Source organism: Metarhizium acridum (genome assembly GCF_019434415.1).
Source record: "Metarhizium acridum strain ARSEF 324 chromosome Unknown scaffold_13, whole genome shotgun sequence".
Lineage (NCBI taxonomy): Eukaryota > Fungi > Ascomycota > Sordariomycetes > Hypocreales > Clavicipitaceae > Metarhizium > Metarhizium acridum.
This window is the reverse complement of record NW_027094016.1, coordinates 2162673-2179553: the sequence shown is the minus strand read 5'-3', so window position 1 is coordinate 2179553 and position 16881 is coordinate 2162673. Positions and strand designations below refer to the sequence as shown.

General features: G+C 31.9%; 2 protein-coding genes across 2 annotated transcripts; one reads left to right on the top strand and one right to left on the bottom strand.

The window, feature by feature from the left end:
* Positions 1-663: 663 nt before the first annotated feature.
* Positions 664-2555, top strand: ORT1_1 (mitochondrial ornithine carrier protein). The gene is made up of 2 exons (XM_007817931.2): positions 664-1318; positions 1424-2555. Exons 1-2 carry the CDS (start codon positions 1208-1210, stop codon positions 2312-2314), a joined length of 1002 nt encoding a protein of 333 aa, XP_007816122.2. The 5' UTR covers positions 664-1207; the 3' UTR covers positions 2315-2555.
* J3458_003273 (uncharacterized protein) lies at positions 2520-3840 on the bottom strand. Its single transcript, XM_066117659.1, has 3 exons — positions 3308-3840; positions 3160-3253; positions 2520-3021 (listed from the first exon to the last, which is right to left on the bottom strand). The coding sequence occupies exons 1-3, from the start codon at positions 3417-3419 to the stop codon at positions 2667-2669; spliced, it is 561 nt and encodes a 186-aa protein (XP_065977448.1). The 5' UTR covers positions 3420-3840; the 3' UTR covers positions 2520-2666.
* Between the last annotated feature and the right edge of the window lie 13041 nt (positions 3841-16881).

Genomic DNA, 16881 nt, shown 5'->3' with positions numbered 1-16881 from the left:
ACGGCAAGCAGGTTGTGCCAAGCAGAGGCAAGTCTCGTCCCGTCGCTGTCAGTGCAACCGCTGGTGCGGATGTGCAACGGTTTGACCTCGTGCGGGCGATGCTGGGGATATCCCACCAGTTTGTTCCGGGTGCTACCACATGGTCGCAACGACGGGCCAGGCACGTCATTCCTGAGTGGCTAAGAAGGTCAAGCGGATTGGCGTGGTGCTCTGCTATGGGCCGGGTTGCCGTGATGAGAACTGAAGAAGGGAACCCAGCGTGTCAATGCATCCAGTCTATAGATTGCCTGCGACTTGGCACAGTGTAGAATGTTGTGGTTCAATGTTGGTACACATGTACAAGTGTCTGACAAGTCCACGTCACGTCAGCAGACAGAACGCCGAGGTACAGTTTACTTGAGTGCTGCGGGCGCCACCGCATGGGGCGGCAACGTTTGGGTGCAACAAACCTGACAACCACCAGGGCCGAGACCGGTGCCGCCCAATGATGCTTGGTACTCCGTACTGTGCGCTCGTCGTGCCTCCTCGAGTCCGGTCGACCACCATGGCCGACTTGACATGCAGACAAATCTAGAGTCTGAAAGGGGCATCTGGAACCGGTCTGGTTTGGTAGACCGCCAGAAGCTTAAGCACGGAATTTGCAACAACTGGGCATAATTTCGCCCATGGTATCCGTGACACAGCATGTAGTATAATTCCGGCCACTCTGCACCGCAGCATATAGAGCATATAAACCAGTCGGCCGCCATCACCTGCCTGCCATCGTTCCCCTATCTCCTTGTCCTTCTTGGCACATCTCCTTCGATCCTGATCTACTTTCTGCCCGTGGAGCCTTCTATCTGCAGCTGCACATCCCTGCAACCGTCGTCAGAACCATCCCTGTGTCGGTGTGGGCACTCGACTCTGCAGCTTCTCAGTGTTGCGCGGGCAAATGCAAATGCCCCACGTCGGAATCGCTGCGAGACTCTAGAACTACGAAGCCAAACACCTCTGGGGTCCGTCTCTTGCCGTCTGTCTTACATGCAGAAGGGAAATATTACACATGGTGCATAGTGCGACGTCCCAATTTTTGAAAGTCTGACCTCCTCCTCGCGAGAGCTGTCTCCTCACCGGAGCAGACGTAGCGAGGAATCTCCGCCACTTTTTTCTCGTCTCTGGTCACATATATCAGCAGCTTCGTCGGCCCGCCGCCGACTTTCCCCTTGACATGGACCACGCGCAAATCGCTGCCCAAACCTCGTCGGCCATGCCCACGGAGCTGGCGCTTCGGGGCAGCTCGGCGCTCATAGAGGCATTTGAGGGTATTGCCTATGGATCGGTGAGTGCTTGTTGTCTCTCTATCTGTTTTTGGTTCTGTCTTACCCTGGACGCTAGTTGCAATGAATGAAGCCATGCTGACTTTTTTTTTTCCCTTTTTTGGCAGATTGCTGGCATTGTCGGCAAATACATCGAGTACCCCTTCGACACGGTCAAAGTACGACTACAAAGCCAGCCCGATCATCTTCCTCTTCGATATACCGGCCCGCTCGACTGTTTTAGACAATCGTTAAAGGCGGATGGCTTCTTGGGACTCTACCGAGGCATTAGCGCTCCGCTAGTTGGAGCCGCCGCCGAGACGAGCAGTCTCTTCCTCTTCGAGAAGGTTGGGCGCGAAGCATTGTTCGCTACCGGCCTGGCTTCGCGAGAAAAGGGCCTGTCTGTTCCAGCGCTATGGGTGACCGGTGCCTTCTCCGGGGTTTGTGCTTCCTTTGTCTTGACCCCCATCGAACTCGTCAAGTGCAAAGTCCAAGTGCCTCTGCATGCAGACGGTGCGGTTGCTCCTGCAATGCGGCCACTTGCTGTTGTGCGCAATGTCTTTCGTCATGAAGGGCTACGGGGCTTCTGGCATGGTCAAATGGGAACGCTCATCAGAGAAGGTGGAGGGAGTGCCGCCTGGTTCGGAGCCAAGGAGACGGTCACGTCGCTGTTTTACAACATGAAGACGCACGCGGCCAAGTCTCTGGATGAGGCGAAGAGGATTAGGGCCGAGCCATTACCACTCTGGCAGCAAGCTGTCGCTGGTGCTTCAGCTGGTGTTTCCTACAACTTCCTCTTCTTCCCTGCCGACACAATCAAGTCCCGCATGCAGACCATTGCCGTAGGCACCTTGGCACAGAAGCGGACATTTTGGGACGAGGGCCTCGCGGTATGGCGTCAATACGGAGTGCGTGGCCTGTATCGCGGCTGTGGTATTACTTGTCTGCGTTCAGCACCTAGCTCTGCGTTTATATTCATGGTTTATGATGGGCTGAAGAGGAACTTTCCTCTGCAATAACGGGCGATACCTTGCTCTCGCTCGGAACTCTTTTGTTATTGGGGGACTTGTATCCTTCAAGACAACGCACACTTTAGTTTGTGCTCTTTCTTTCGTTTACTTTCCTGTTTCTGCATTTTACTTATGACGGTCATCTGCAAGGCGTTGAGGGTTACCACTGGGTCTGATTTGCACCACGACTATACTGGGAATGTCAGGTATAGATATAGACGAGTTCAATAAGATTAACACTTTGACGGACAACCTTCTTTTCGGCTCGAATTAGTGTTACAAGCGACGCGTACAATTCGCATATGAACCTGACCCAAACTCCAATGAGTAATCGAAAGTCTTTTCCATATCCCTTTGCTCCCTACTCCTGCTTCACCTCCTTTTCATGCAAGTCCCAACCATTCAAATATCCTGCCCCAACACACAAATACGTTGCAAAGCCCAGCCAACCTAGATACGGAACCTGACACCAGCCAGCAACCTCATCAATCGAGCCCCAAAGATATGCCAAATACCCATTCAGTCCGATGAGTGTGACAATGTCGATGCTTGCTTCGATGGGGCGCTTAGCCACAAAGAAGAGTGGCATCCAGGCGAGATTGAGGCCAAGCTGGACCGTGTAGAGAGTTAGACTGGACTGCGCCGTTTCCACGGTTGCGGGGGAGATGGATGAGAGGCCGATTGTGGCGATGCGGTGGGATGCGTAACCCATAATGCTGGGCTTGTTAGTCTAGAGGCAAACTATACGGCACGAATGATAGGGAGGCTTCCACGGGCTCTGGCAGAGGGAGATGAGATGGGAGGACTGTGACTTGTCCATGTTGATGCTCGGGGATGATGATGGATATACGCACCCATAGATGACTGTCCATACTGGACCAAATAGCCAAGGTGGTGGTCGCAGAGGAGGCTGCTTCAAGGCCAAGTACGTTTTTTGGGTCTCCGTCGCTGGATAAACAGTCAGCTTGGTGTTGTGCGACGAGGCAGAAGCTAGACGCGTACGGCGCGTTCCAAACCCGACAGCTGTTCCGAGAGCTATTGGGAGTAGCACGGATGCTGCGGGGTGCTGGAGGACAGCTGAGGGGATCGTCAGGGATGGGATGTGGGTCGTCATGGTAATGGGCTTTGCGATACGAGTGGGAAACCTAGTTGTTGTGCGTACTATGAAGTTTGTTGGTAAGGTTGAGGTTGTGGTTATGGTTAAGGTTTGAGCGTTGAGGTTGAGTTGGGTTGGGGTGCCTCGTTCATTACGTCATTTGACTGGTTGCTGGAGGTACCATGGTCATTGCGGGACACGTAACTGGACGGCTCGAAACTTTGACTTGTCGACTGTGATGTAGAATTATATGGAGACGACCTGGTTTTATTTCCTTCCCCCAACCCCGATACGTATCTCGAAGCAAGAATTTGAATATGGTCGGTCACTGTAATTCGACTTGTGAAGCAAAGCGCATAAAAAAAGATGGCCGAGTGAGTGAATACGGAACGTGGGCAAGCTTCCGCATTGCCTCTTTAATCTTAACACAAGCGTCCCCAGGCCTTTGATTGGGTCAAAAAAAAAAATACTCTTCGGTAATTAGTTGATAGAGAAATAGGGATTGAGACGTCTGTAGCATCGTGCAGCAACTAAGGCCGCGGGCGAAAGGTAAAATTAAAAATAAAGCTCCAAAAGGCTCAAATTCAGCAGCTTTAACGGGCTTAAATTCAACAAAGAAGCTTTAAATGTTAAAAGGCCCCGAAAAGGGATCAATGATAAATTACAGGTTCTAGCTGTCTCCGCTTTGCCTATCCCTAGGGCAACTTGCTCGTTGACATTAGGGTCTGGTTTAATCAAACGTTCGAACGTGCAAAACAGAGCATTGACAAGAAAACTACATTTTCATTTTTTAAAAAAGCTTAAATAATTAATAATAAATCTAATAAAATACTTGAATTATAATAATAAATACATAAATTAGCTAATATTATAACCAATTAGCTTATATAAAAAAGTGGGTCCTTCTAGCTTATTATAAGCTTAAAAACTAGATTATATAATTTTTTAAAAACACATTACACTATACTATACTATAAAAACTATAAAATGTAGTTTTTGAAGTTTTAAGCTTATAATAGTATATAAGGACCCACTTTTTTTAATATTAGCTTATAATATAGAATTTATACTAGTTATCCGTAAAACTTATAATCTTATAAGTATTTTATTAGATTTAATATAATTTTTTATATTCGAAACTACAAAAACTACAAAACTACAAAACTACACTACTTCCCAGACCTCTAAATGTATTGTATTTTTTGTAGTTTTTACTATACTGTATTGTATTGTATTGTATTGTAATATATTACAATACACTACAGGATACGAATACCTATAAATGTATTATAAGGCTATAAAATATCTAATATTATAAATAAATGCTTATATAAGCATATTATATATCAAAATAAAGCTAAAAATCACGTGATTTTAGATCTTTAAAAATTAACCTTAAAATGTGGATATTAAGCGAGATATTAAGCTTTAAAGTTATGTCTTAAAATAAAAAGTAAGTAAAGCGGGGCGAATTTTCAATTGCTTATAACTTTTTAAGATAATAACTTATAGTAATAAAAAGTGGGGCATTTTAAAGAGCTAATTTAGCTCTTTTTAATGATATAAAATTTTCCCTTATAACCCTTATAATTAGCCTTATAATCTTTAGTTTAAGAAAACAGTGGTTTTTTTTACTTATAATACATTTATAGGTATTTTAGTTATGTAATGTAATGTATTTAAATACAATACACGAAAATACAATACAATACAAAATACAATACACAATACACTTGTATTTACTATATTTGTAAGAGCTCTGCTACTTCCAATGCTCTGGTGCAAAAGCACTCAAGTACTGCTGAAGAGATACGCAGCGTTCGTCTCTTTCCCAACCTTGGTCCATGATCTATGCTCAGATGAGCTACTTTGCCTCTCGTTCATTCACTATTGCACGGCTTTGCGAATCCCCTCAGAGCAGATAAGGCTCTAATAAGGTCTCGGATAGGGATTATAGCGAATTAAAAGCCTACATTTTAAGGGTACATAAATTTCCTAGGAATTTTTACTATGATAAAAGTACTAATAATCCTTTAAGTTATAAAGGGCTATATTATAAGTCTTATAGCTTTAACGCGATTAAAAAGCTACCTAATAGTAATTAAAAGTATTATAAGATAAAGGCCTAAGAGGTATTTAAGCGCTTTTTAAGCGAAGCTCTTTAAAGTACTAACCTTAATAAGCTAAGTAACGTGATTTTTTTCCTCTTTTAATACATTTATGCTATAATATAAGCGTAAATTTATTATTAGCTTAAAATTATTATTTAAAGGCGCTTATATTTTTATAAGCCTTATAAAGCTTATTAATTAGGTGCTACTATTACTAAACCTATAATATATAAGCCTTTTAAATAGGCTTATTATAAAGCTATAAGAGGTAATTATTAATAAGAATAACTTTAAATAAAAAGGTTCACGCTAGGGCCTATTAACCGCTCTTATAAATCCTATAATTAAATTCTAGTAAGCTTTATAAATAATCACTAATATTTATAGCGTTTATATAATTATTATAAGCAGCTATAATAAATAAAATATAAAGCTTTTTTATTAGCTTATTACTAAATAAACGCTATATTTTCCGTGCTTTTAATTATATTAATATTAAATATTTTTATAACTATAGTTTATACTTAAAACTAGTGTAAAAAGTAATTAAAAATAATATATGTAAGATTATAAGAGGGACTGGAAGTTAGGTAGTTAAAGTAGGGGTAGCTATATTATAATAACTAAAGCTTATTCTATTTTCTAGTTATACGAGATATAAGGGATATAGTTTTAAAGCTCTCGTTTCACGTAACGTTATTAATTACGTTATAGGTAAGTAAGATTCTCTGATTACCTTATAATTATTCCCTCTTACTTTAGCTAAGCGTTAAATAGCCTTAATACTCGCTTATTAGCTATATAATAGTATATTATTAATTAATATATAAATAATTTAAACGTTTAATTAAGGTTAATTATATTATTACGCGATTAGCTATATATATAAATTAATATAACCTCTTTATACTTTTATTAGTTATTTCTCTTTTAAATATTATTACTTACCTTATTCTTTCTTATATTATGTATTTAATTCTCTTTTTTCACCTAAGAAACCTTATTTTATTAAGCTAATCGCTTATTATTTACTATTAAAATAGTAAATATTAGTATTAAGCGTTATTTTTACATATATTACTTACGTATAATAATAAATGCCTACTATTATAGCTTTTTAAAAAAGCTTAAACTCCTTAAAATTCCCTATACTTTTAATAATAACTTAAGCTTAAATACTAGCCTCTTTAAGTGCTATTAATAATACGTTATTGTTATGGGCTTAAGCTGGCAGCTCGGGCCTAGGCCGGACCCGTTGCGGAGGCAGCTCGAATCTAACCCGGATAATCTACGGGCTAAGTAGGGATATAAAGGGGGGTAAGAAGGGGGAAACCTTTCTTTCTCTTTCTCTTTCTTCTTAAGTTTATTCTTACTTTCTAAAGACATATACTTATAATAGTATAATATAACTAGTCCTTAATAAAGAATAAACTTTACCGTAAATAACCTTAATAAAGTAATATCTAGCATAGGATAGAACCTGCTTACACCTAGCGCCTTTACGCTAGGTGAAAGTATCTTATTTAACTTTATAGCGCTATAGGAGATTATAAATACCTAGACTAAAAGACTCTACTAACTCTTTAAATAATACCGCGACCTATAAAACCAGGTAACATAAGCTATACCTACTATAAGGACACCTATTAATAATAATAATACTCTAATAAAACGAAAACTAATTTTAATAAAAACCCCTTTTAATAGTAATAAGAACGTGTTTAAAGCTTAAAAGAAGCTTATAATATATAAGCTAATTAAAAACGTATAATTTATTAGTAGCCCTTATAATTAATAGGTCTTTATTTACTAAAATCTCTTTAATAAAGTTAAGAGCTATATAGCCTCGTTTTTTAAACTAGGTAAGGTAAAGGGCTATAACCTATTCTAGTTTCTAGAATACTTATCGTTTATATATTTAAACCCTTACTAAAAGAAAATTATACTTATTAAGCTAAACTAAATATAATAGCGCTAAAATAAGTTATTTATAGACTTTTTCATTTAGTTTAAGAATAAGCTTACGCTTACTAGAGAAATACTATAGGTTAGTTTTATAAAGCTTACGAAACTATAATAAGCCTTAAATAAGCGTATATAGAAAGAAATTATAGGTAAGGAAATATTACGCTTTAAGTATAACGTAGTAGTAGCTTAGCTTTATAGCGTAATTATTAACATTAAATTCTTATAGCTAAAGGAGAAGTTCTAGAATAAGTAAAATAAAGGGGTTACCTTTAAAATAAAATAACTAATAAACGAAGACACGCTAATAATAAACGTAATAAAAATAGGGTTCTAAGCTAAACCTAAAAAGAGCGCGAGTTAAAACCACCTTAAGAGCGATTAAAAGAAGAGAGCCTATTAGGTTTTAAAGGAGGTAATTAACTAATAGAAAAAGAAAAGAAAGTGTATTTATTACGAATTAGTAGAGTATTATATAGCTAAATATACCCTTTTACCCGCGTAACAGCTATAAACGTTTAATATAAGGGGCGCTATAATAGAAGATATAATTAACGGCTTAAATAAGAATAGTAAGTAATTAAAAAATAATATACCCTTATAATAAGTCTCTTAATAGGGGCGCTATAGCGTAGTAATAGTTATAAAATAGGAAGTATTTTATCTAGGAAATAAGAGTTAAAGGAAATTAAGTTAAGAATAAATATACTACCTCTCTTAATTCCCGCGTTAATTAACTCCTTAAAGTTTATAAACGCTTAAGTAAATATAAGCTATAACTATTACGCGATAATAAGCGAAAAGTTTATATAACGTATAAGCTTTAAGTAGGTTCTATTAGGGTAATAGTAATAAATACGTATAGCGGTAAAAACTAAGTAGCGCGAAGTAGTATAATAAGAGTTATACTCTATAATCTTCTACCTAGTATAATTTATAATAGATATAAACGGCTAGAAATCTCTAGTAGTAGCTTACGTAATACTAGGCCTTACCTAAAACGTAATATTAGGGACGCCTTAAATAATACGCTATAATATATACGTGTAATTAGCTAAAAGGGAGCTTATAATAGGCGCTATAAGTAACCTAATAATTAAGGGATCTAGTAATTAGGTAACACGAAACCCTATAATAGCGGTACTAGGGTTAGTGTTTACGGGACTTATTTAATAGGCTTAAAGAAAGAAGAAAAAGTACTGCCTTATAGCTATAAGCTTATATAAAATAATAATAGTCTTACGTGTATAAAAAGCTAAGGCGAATTAAAAGCGGGGATAAGCGCTATAGCTCCCTAATAAGCTATAGGATTTTTAAAACCTATTTAACTAAGAAAAAGCGAATGAACTTCCCTTATATTAAGGGTAATTAAACCACTATATATAACTAAAAAAGCGTTTAAATAAATCTAATCTTAAGTTACTATAAGCGCTACTTTATAATATATTACGTAAACACCTACTAGAGATTAGAAAATAAGTTATAGACCTAATAGATAAAAGCTAGATCTACGCGAGTTTCTTATTAATAGTAGCCTTAATCTTACTTATAAAGAAGCCTAGTAAAGGCTAGTAATTTTATGTTAATTATCGTGCCTTAAATAAAGTTATAAAATAAGACTATTACCTACTCTTATTAATTAAGAAAATATTATAGTCCCTTTTTAAGGCTAGATAGTTTATAAAGCTAAATATACGTTTAGTATTTTATAGGCTTTAAGTTACTTTAAAGAAGAAGTATTTAACGGCGTTTTAAACTAGGTTTAAGCTATTTAAGTAGCTAATATACCCGTTTAAGCTAATAGGCGCCCCTATAATATTTTAACGTTATATTAATAGCGCCTTAAAAAAAATGCTAGGGGATTTTATAATAGCTTATTTAAATAATATCTTAATTTACTTAAGTAGCTTATAGAAAGATTATATACGAAAAGTACGCGAGGTATTAATAAGACTTTACGTAGTAAGGCTATACCTAAACATTAAAAAATACGCTTTTTACGTGTAAAAGGTAAAATATCTTAGGTTTATTATTCGCGTGGGTAAAGAGATTTATTTTAACCTAAAGAAAATAAAGGTAATACGTAGCTAAAAACCCCTTACGCGTTAAAGAGAGGTTTAGGGATTTTTAGGGTTCGTAAACTTTTATTAGGACTTTATATTAAATTTCTTATCCCTTATAAGCTTACTCTTAGGGTTACTTAAAAAAGGCGTTTAATTTAAGTAGTTTAAGAAGTATAATATTATCTTTAAGTCTTTAAAAAAAGCGTTTATATTATACCTAGTCTTAAAGTAATAAAATCCTATAAAGAAAACGATTATAAAGGTAAATTACTTAATTAACGCTTTTAAAGGATATTTATTATAATTTAGTAATAGGGTTCTTTACCTAATAGCGTATTACTTTATAAAGCTTATAGCTTTAAAAAGAAATTACATTATTTATAATAAGAAACTCTTAGCTATTATCTTTTACTTAAAAGCTTAATTAATAAAACTTTAAAGTATTATATAATTATTTATTATTCTTATAAACTATAAAAACCTAGAATACTTTACCTTATTAAAGAAAATATTAAAGAAATAAGCGCGTTAGGTAAAGATACTTTCCCTATTTAACTTTTACCTTTATTATAAACCTAAAATATAAGCGTAATACTTTAATACACTCTTTTAAAGGGACTAAAACTAGAATACCTCCCCGCTACGCTTTAATAGTATTATTTAGCTAATAAATATATTACCTATATTACTAAGTAACCTAACCTTAACCGCTAATAATAAAGAAAAGGCTAGTAGAACCGCTAATCCCTTACTAAGAATAAAGATATTTAATAACTATTACCTTTAAAGCTTATAGAATTAAAGTTAACGTAAGAATAAGGTAATAGTATATTAAATTAAAGCTATTTAAGAGAATACTTAAAGGTTTCTTAAGAAGGTAAATACACGGGAATAGATTATAAATTACACTCTCTTTATATATTAAACGCTACTATTTTAGAGCCGTACCTAGGCCTTAAAGTAAAAGCTACTTATAATAACACTTATATAACGCATGTATAACTCCCTAATAGTAGGTTACCCTAGAAAAAACAGCACCTTTAAGTTACTTTAATAGGACTATTACTAGAAAGGGATATCTTAAGACGTCGCGCGGTTCGTGTATAACTGCTACTATTATAGGGGATATAAGAGTAAGTAGCTCTAGTAGGGACTTTTATAGCTAATTCTAATTATAAATAAATATTAGTTATAGATCTTAATTAACTTTATAATAAACCTTTTCGCCTACGAGAAGGGGAACGCTAAATACCTAATAGTTATTATAAATTAATTATTTAAGTATATATAGCTAAAGGCTATAATATTAATAAAGGTTAAGGCGTACGCGAAACGTTTTAAGTAGTATTAATAGTAGTTCTATAAATTCCTAAAATAAATTATTATAAATTATAAGTTAAATTAGCTTAATAAATTCTAAATAACGCTTTATAAACTTATAAGAATAACCTAGCTTCTCTTTATAGTATACTACCTATAAATAAATAGTAGTATAAAACGCGCGAATTAAGAGGTATAAGTAATTCTTTAAGTTATAATCTTATTTAAGTAATTTAATTAAATAAAACATTTTACGGCTTATTAATTAGCCTTAAATAACCGGGACTTAATTATAATTAAAATAAGCTTAAATAAAGCCTTACACGAATTTAATATAACTATAATTTAAAAGCTACCTTACATGTAAAAATTAAAGACTTTAATAAAGGGAAGGGTAATAGTATTTATTAACTACTTATAAGAAGAAATAAACCTAACTTAAACCGCAATTACGTTTACCTAGTAACGTGCTTAGAACTTAATAAGTAAATAATAGCGCTTAATAGAGAAGTTTAAGATTAGAGATAATATTTAATTAAACCTATAAAATATTAAAATAAATTAGTTAAGTAAAAAGCTAGATTAGGTTATAATAAAATATAAGGTTATAAACGTGTTAATATTACTTATAATAAGGCTAAACGTTTTAGGTAGTATTCACCTAGTATTTCACGTTAATCTCCTAGAACGTGTAGCCTATAACCCGCTTTTATTTTAAAAGCTATAGAACTTTAAGCTAGGCCTTAAGTTAACGTAAATGAATAATAAGGTAAGCGGTTAGTTAATAAAAGAATTTAAGGTAAAGGAAATTCTCGTGGTAAAGAACGTATTAAGGAGAGGTAAGAAACGAAAAGCTTACGTAAAATAAATAGGTTATATATAGCTAATTTAAAAGCTATTAGAAAACGTATAAAAGATAATAGTATTAAAGCGTTTTAAAAACTAATAAGGGAATATAAGGTAAAATAATAGCCTTATACCGCCTTTACGCTACGCTTAAACCATTATAATTATAGTAGTACTTATATAAAAAAAAAAAAAAAAAAAGAAAGGGCTTATAATAGGTTAAAATAAAGGTAGCAGAAACGGTAATATAATTTAAGAGCCTTAAATCGTATAAGTAAAGGGACTATAAGGGGCTAGTAAATTTTTTTAAACTAATTAACTATAAATACTATAATTAAAGAATATAAAAAAAAAAAAAACACCTTATTTAGCGGGTAATTAACGCGATTAAAAGAGCTAATACGCGGCTAGCTTAAATATAAGACGTTTACGTAAAGTAACATTTAAATTACTAAAAACTAATAGTAATAAAGAGAAATAATTCTTATTAGCTAAGATATAAGATAAAATAAACTGCTAGTAAGAAGTAATAGAGACTCCTATTAAAGTAAAAAGAAGTAGCATTAAGAGAGAGCTACTAGAGTCTTTAGCCTTAAATTAAGCGAATAAAGAGGGGCTTAAATTAAATAGGTTAATAGAATTAATATATTTAATAGGTAAGTAAACCTTTAATAAAAGGCGCGTAAACTAAAACTAAGTTAAGGGCTTAAAGTAGCATTAATAGGAGTAAAATTACTAATATTAATACTATTAGCGCGTAATAAGAAACCTTAATAAGACTACGTGTTATAGGTATAAGAGCTAATTTTATAAGAGAAAAGGCTATAAGATAAAGTTAAGTTAAAGGCATTTTAGAAACGATTAAAAGCCTTTCTCTTACGCTTATTCTTACTTTTATCTACTAGTAGGGAATTATTAGAATACTAGTTTTAATTAGTATTAGACTCTTTCCCTTTAAAGGGACGTTATAGCTCTAAAATAAGCGCGATTAACTACCTAGTTATAAGAGGTAAAGGTATATTTAAGCGAGAGGTAAAGGTAGCTAACTATTAAGTTATAAAAGGTAAGGGCGCGATTAGGCGGGAAATAAGAGCGGCTAATAGTGTAATAGGACTAATAGAAGGAAGATTCTTAACTAAAATAAGCTTATTAGAATTATTAAGAGACTATTTAAGGAGCTAGTAATAAGTAGTAAGGTTAAGAAGAATAAAAGAAAATCCTAATAAGATAGTATTAAAGGCGCGAATAAAACGCTAATTACAGCTAATAAGAGATAAGCTAATAGATTTAATTACCCTTTTAAGATAAGCTATTTACACGATACGTTCTTTACGGTTAATACGCTAATTATTAATAAGCTAGTTAAGAGCTTAAGTAATACTAGCCTAATTATAGTAAAAATCCGCGATTATTACTTAATAGCTAGGATTCTAGTAAATAATAGCGCCTCTATAATAAATAATAGGCGTAAGGGACGTGCTAAGAATAATAGCTTACTAGGCTATAAATAGTAAGTTTTAGTTAAACTTAATAGGGGAGTTAATCGTTTAAACTAGATTAGAATTAACGTGGGTATAAGTAAGTATAAACTAGAATTTTTTCGTTATAAAGGAGAACTTATATAAGAACTTAGCTTAAGAAGCCTTAACGTTAACGCTCTTCTTAATAGCCTTAATAATAATATAATTATTATAGGTAGTAATACGCTTAACCTTCTTTTACTAATAGTAAAGCTTAGAATTTATTACGTAAATATACGACTTTTAGTTACACTATTAGCGAGTATTATAATAGGGTTAATAGGCTATACTAGGACTAGAGGTGTATTCGTAATAACTGATATTTAAAAGTTAGTTTTAATACTACGTATAGAGGTTAATAAGCTTCTTATTATTAAAAATATTATTCTTATTAGAGTTACCTTCCACGATAAAGTTACCTAAATAGCGCTTAAAGCGCGGGGTAAAAGGGGGTAAAGAAGCGCTAGTAATACTAGCTATATTATTATCTTTCTTTTTTTTAAATTAACGCGAGAATAAAGGGATTAGTTTAGGAGCTTAACGGATAGATTTCATAGGGAAACGCGTGTAATAAGGTTTAAAATTATTCTAAGAAAGGGGTAAAAATAAGGGGTTATAAAGAACGAGAAGAAGATATTATAAGAGATTTATTTTATATTTAACTTACCCTACTCTTATAAAGGAATAAAAACAAATAAATATAGGGGGTAAGGAGGGGGTATAACGCGCTTTACACGACTATTAGCCGGGTACTAAGAGGGCTTAGGTAAGTAAGGGGGTATATTATAGGCTTAAGCTAATAGCTTAAGCCTAGGCTAGACTCGTTATAAAGGCAGCTTAAACCTAACCTGAATAATTTACGGGCTAGGTAGGGATATAAAGGGGGGTAAGAAGGGGGAAACCTTTCTTTCTCTTTCTCTTTCTTCTTAAGTTTATTCTTACTTTCTAAAGACGCATACTTGCAGTAGTATAGTATAGCTAGTCCTTAACAGTTATACGCGCTAATACATGTAATTTAATTAGTTTATAACTTTAAAGGGTTTTCTTATAGTTTTATTATATCTTTATTAACGTTTATATAGCTTATCTTTATTATAGCTAAAAATATAATTAATCTTTTACGCCTTTTAAGCTATCTTTAATAGCTTATAATTACCTTAATCTTAAAGAATAAGAATAATAATAATAATAATAACGTTAATTATATTTTTTTACGCGTAACTTATATATACTTTACCTAGCTTTTACTAGGAATTATTTATAGCTTTAATTATACTAAGATTACCTATTATATTACCTATAAGCTAACTAATATAGTAAAAAGCTTATAGGTGCGTTTTTCCTTAATTTATTATAATATATTTACTAGTTAATTCTCTTCTTTTAATTCGCTTAAAGTATTTATTACTAGTATATAATAGCTTAAAAGTAGCTTTTAATTACTTAAATTCTCTCTTTATAATTTAATAATATAAGTAAACTTCTTTACTAGTAACTTCTTATTATTTCACTTATTAATTATTATTAGGTAAATTATAATTAAGTTTTTAGTAAATAAAAAGTAACTTAAGTCTTATATTTACACTTATTTAATTTAAGTTATATTACTTAATTATATTACTTAAGTAATAGTAATTTATTACCTTTATAATAGTATAAAGAAAATAATTACTACTAATAAATTTAATAATAACCAGAGCATTAACAAAAAAACTACACTACATGTAGTTTTTTAGTGTAGTTTTTAGTGTAGTGTAGTTTTTGTAGTTTTAGTGTAGTTTAACTACACTACAACTACATTTATAGTGTAATATGTAATTATAAGGGCTTTAAAAGTAGACTTATAAGCTTATAAAAAGGACCAAAAAATACTATAATTTTAGCTCATTATAATGCTATAAAAATATCCTTTATAAGTTAATTAATAAGTAAGATATTAAAGTTTAAAGAATTCTAAAAATAAAGATATTAACTTGATTTATTTTAAGTATTTAATAAGAAATAAATGCTTTTTAAATGTTATTTATATATATATAATATATATAATTAATATAAAAATTTAAAATATTTTTTTTTTTACCTTAATTATATGTAAATAATATTTTAAAATATTTTTAGTTTTTATTTATATTTTATTTAATTAAAATAAATCTATAAAAGTAAGTAATAAGTATTTTTATATTTTATATAAGTTATCTTAATAGCTTATTAATATAAAACGTATAAGTTTATCTAATATATATTTAATAAAATTTATATAAATTATTTTATATATAATTATATATATTTCTTAAGTTAATTAATATATATTATTTATATTAAAGTAAAATTATATATATTATTAATTTATATATTATAAAGTATTTTATAAGCTTAAATATATATTTAATATAATTAATTCTATATATATAAAGATTAATATAAATATTAAAAACTTTATTCTTAAGTTTTTTTTATTCTATATATTAAAACTATTATAACTTTATGAAAAAAAGGAGTTTAAAAATAAAAGTAGTATTATTTTAAAGCTTATAATCTTAGCTATCTAAAAATATTAACCCCACTTAATTTCACCCATTAATTATAAAGATAATAGCCGCGGTATTTAGTGGGGTAAGTTAACTAGGGTAAAACGCTATAGCGTTTTACCCCACTTTAATAAAAAACGCCATAATTTCTATTTCCTAATATCTCTACGAATACTTAACTAAAATTTATAAGCTTATAACTAATTGATAGCCCTTAAAAAGCCCTTTAATTTAATACTAGTTGCATAATTATAAGTCTAGTATCCTAGGAGTTATATTCGGTTAAAGTTTTAAGATATAAAGGTTTCCTATAAGCTATATATACATGTTTTAAGTGATAAAACAGCATATTATCACACAATATAACGCCTTTAATGCATTATTAGCATACTAGCTTTTTTAACTGTTTTACTATAGTTACATTTTCTCGTAAAACTATTCTATTATTTTCCACACGAATATACATGTTTAAGAGGTAAGTTAGGCATTAAAAAAATGCCTAAATTCTAAGGTTTTTAAAACCGTTTGTATTATAAATTTATTCTATGTATTAACTGTGTTCTCTCGCTTTAAAGTTTAGAACCTTTCTTTTTTATATTAATCTTCTTACCCTTATAACTCTACGAATACTTAGCTTTTATTTAAACTTTTTTTATTATTAGATAGCCTTAAATTTAAGCTATCTTTTAATAACTTTTTATTATTTAAAACCTACCTTTATAATGGATTAAAACCCTCTTAGAATTACACCGCTTATTATTACGAATAATTTAAGCTTTTCTCAGTAAACTTTAACTAAAAAAGACTATATAAATGATAAGAGCTATTAATTTCGCATAAAATCATATATTATTTAACATAACCTTTTTTCTTATGAGGTTTTAGCAGTTAATTTAGAAAAACCACGAGAAATCACCTTTTTTTATAGCTAGCTAAGCTGTAACTTTACTTTTACCTGCCTAGCTAGCTGTTTTTAGTCCTCTAATGGTTTAGTATATTATAGGAAAAAACATTCTACTATTATAGTATTAAAAGCCGAAGAAAACGATAAAATAACTAGTAAGTTACTTCTTTTATTATTTTATATCTTATTATATTATTATTTTATATCTTATTATATCATTAAT

What these genes read in the sequence shown, in the direction of transcription:
- ORT1_1 (XM_007817931.2), top strand. Translation starts at nt 1,208, where the DNA reads ATGGACCACGCGCAAATCGCTGCCCAAACCTCGTCGGCCATGCCCACG. An exon ending in AGGGTATTGCCTATGGATCG is followed by an intron (nt 1,319 to 1,423) that starts GTGAGTGCTTGT and finishes CTTTTTTGGCAG; the next exon opens with ATTGCTGGCATTGTCGGCAA.
- J3458_003273 (XM_066117659.1), bottom strand. Translation starts at nt 3,419, where the DNA reads ATGACGACCCACATCCCATCCCTGACGATCCCCTCAGCTGTCCTCCAG. An exon ending in TGTCGGGTTTGGAACGCGCC is followed by an intron (nt 3,254 to 3,307) that starts GTACGCGTCTAG and finishes CTGTTTATCCAG; the next exon opens with CGACGGAGACCCAAAAAACG. An exon ending in GTATGGACAGTCATCTATGG is followed by an intron (nt 3,022 to 3,159) that starts GTGCGTATATCC and finishes TAACAAGCCCAG; the next exon opens with CATTATGGGTTACGCATCCC.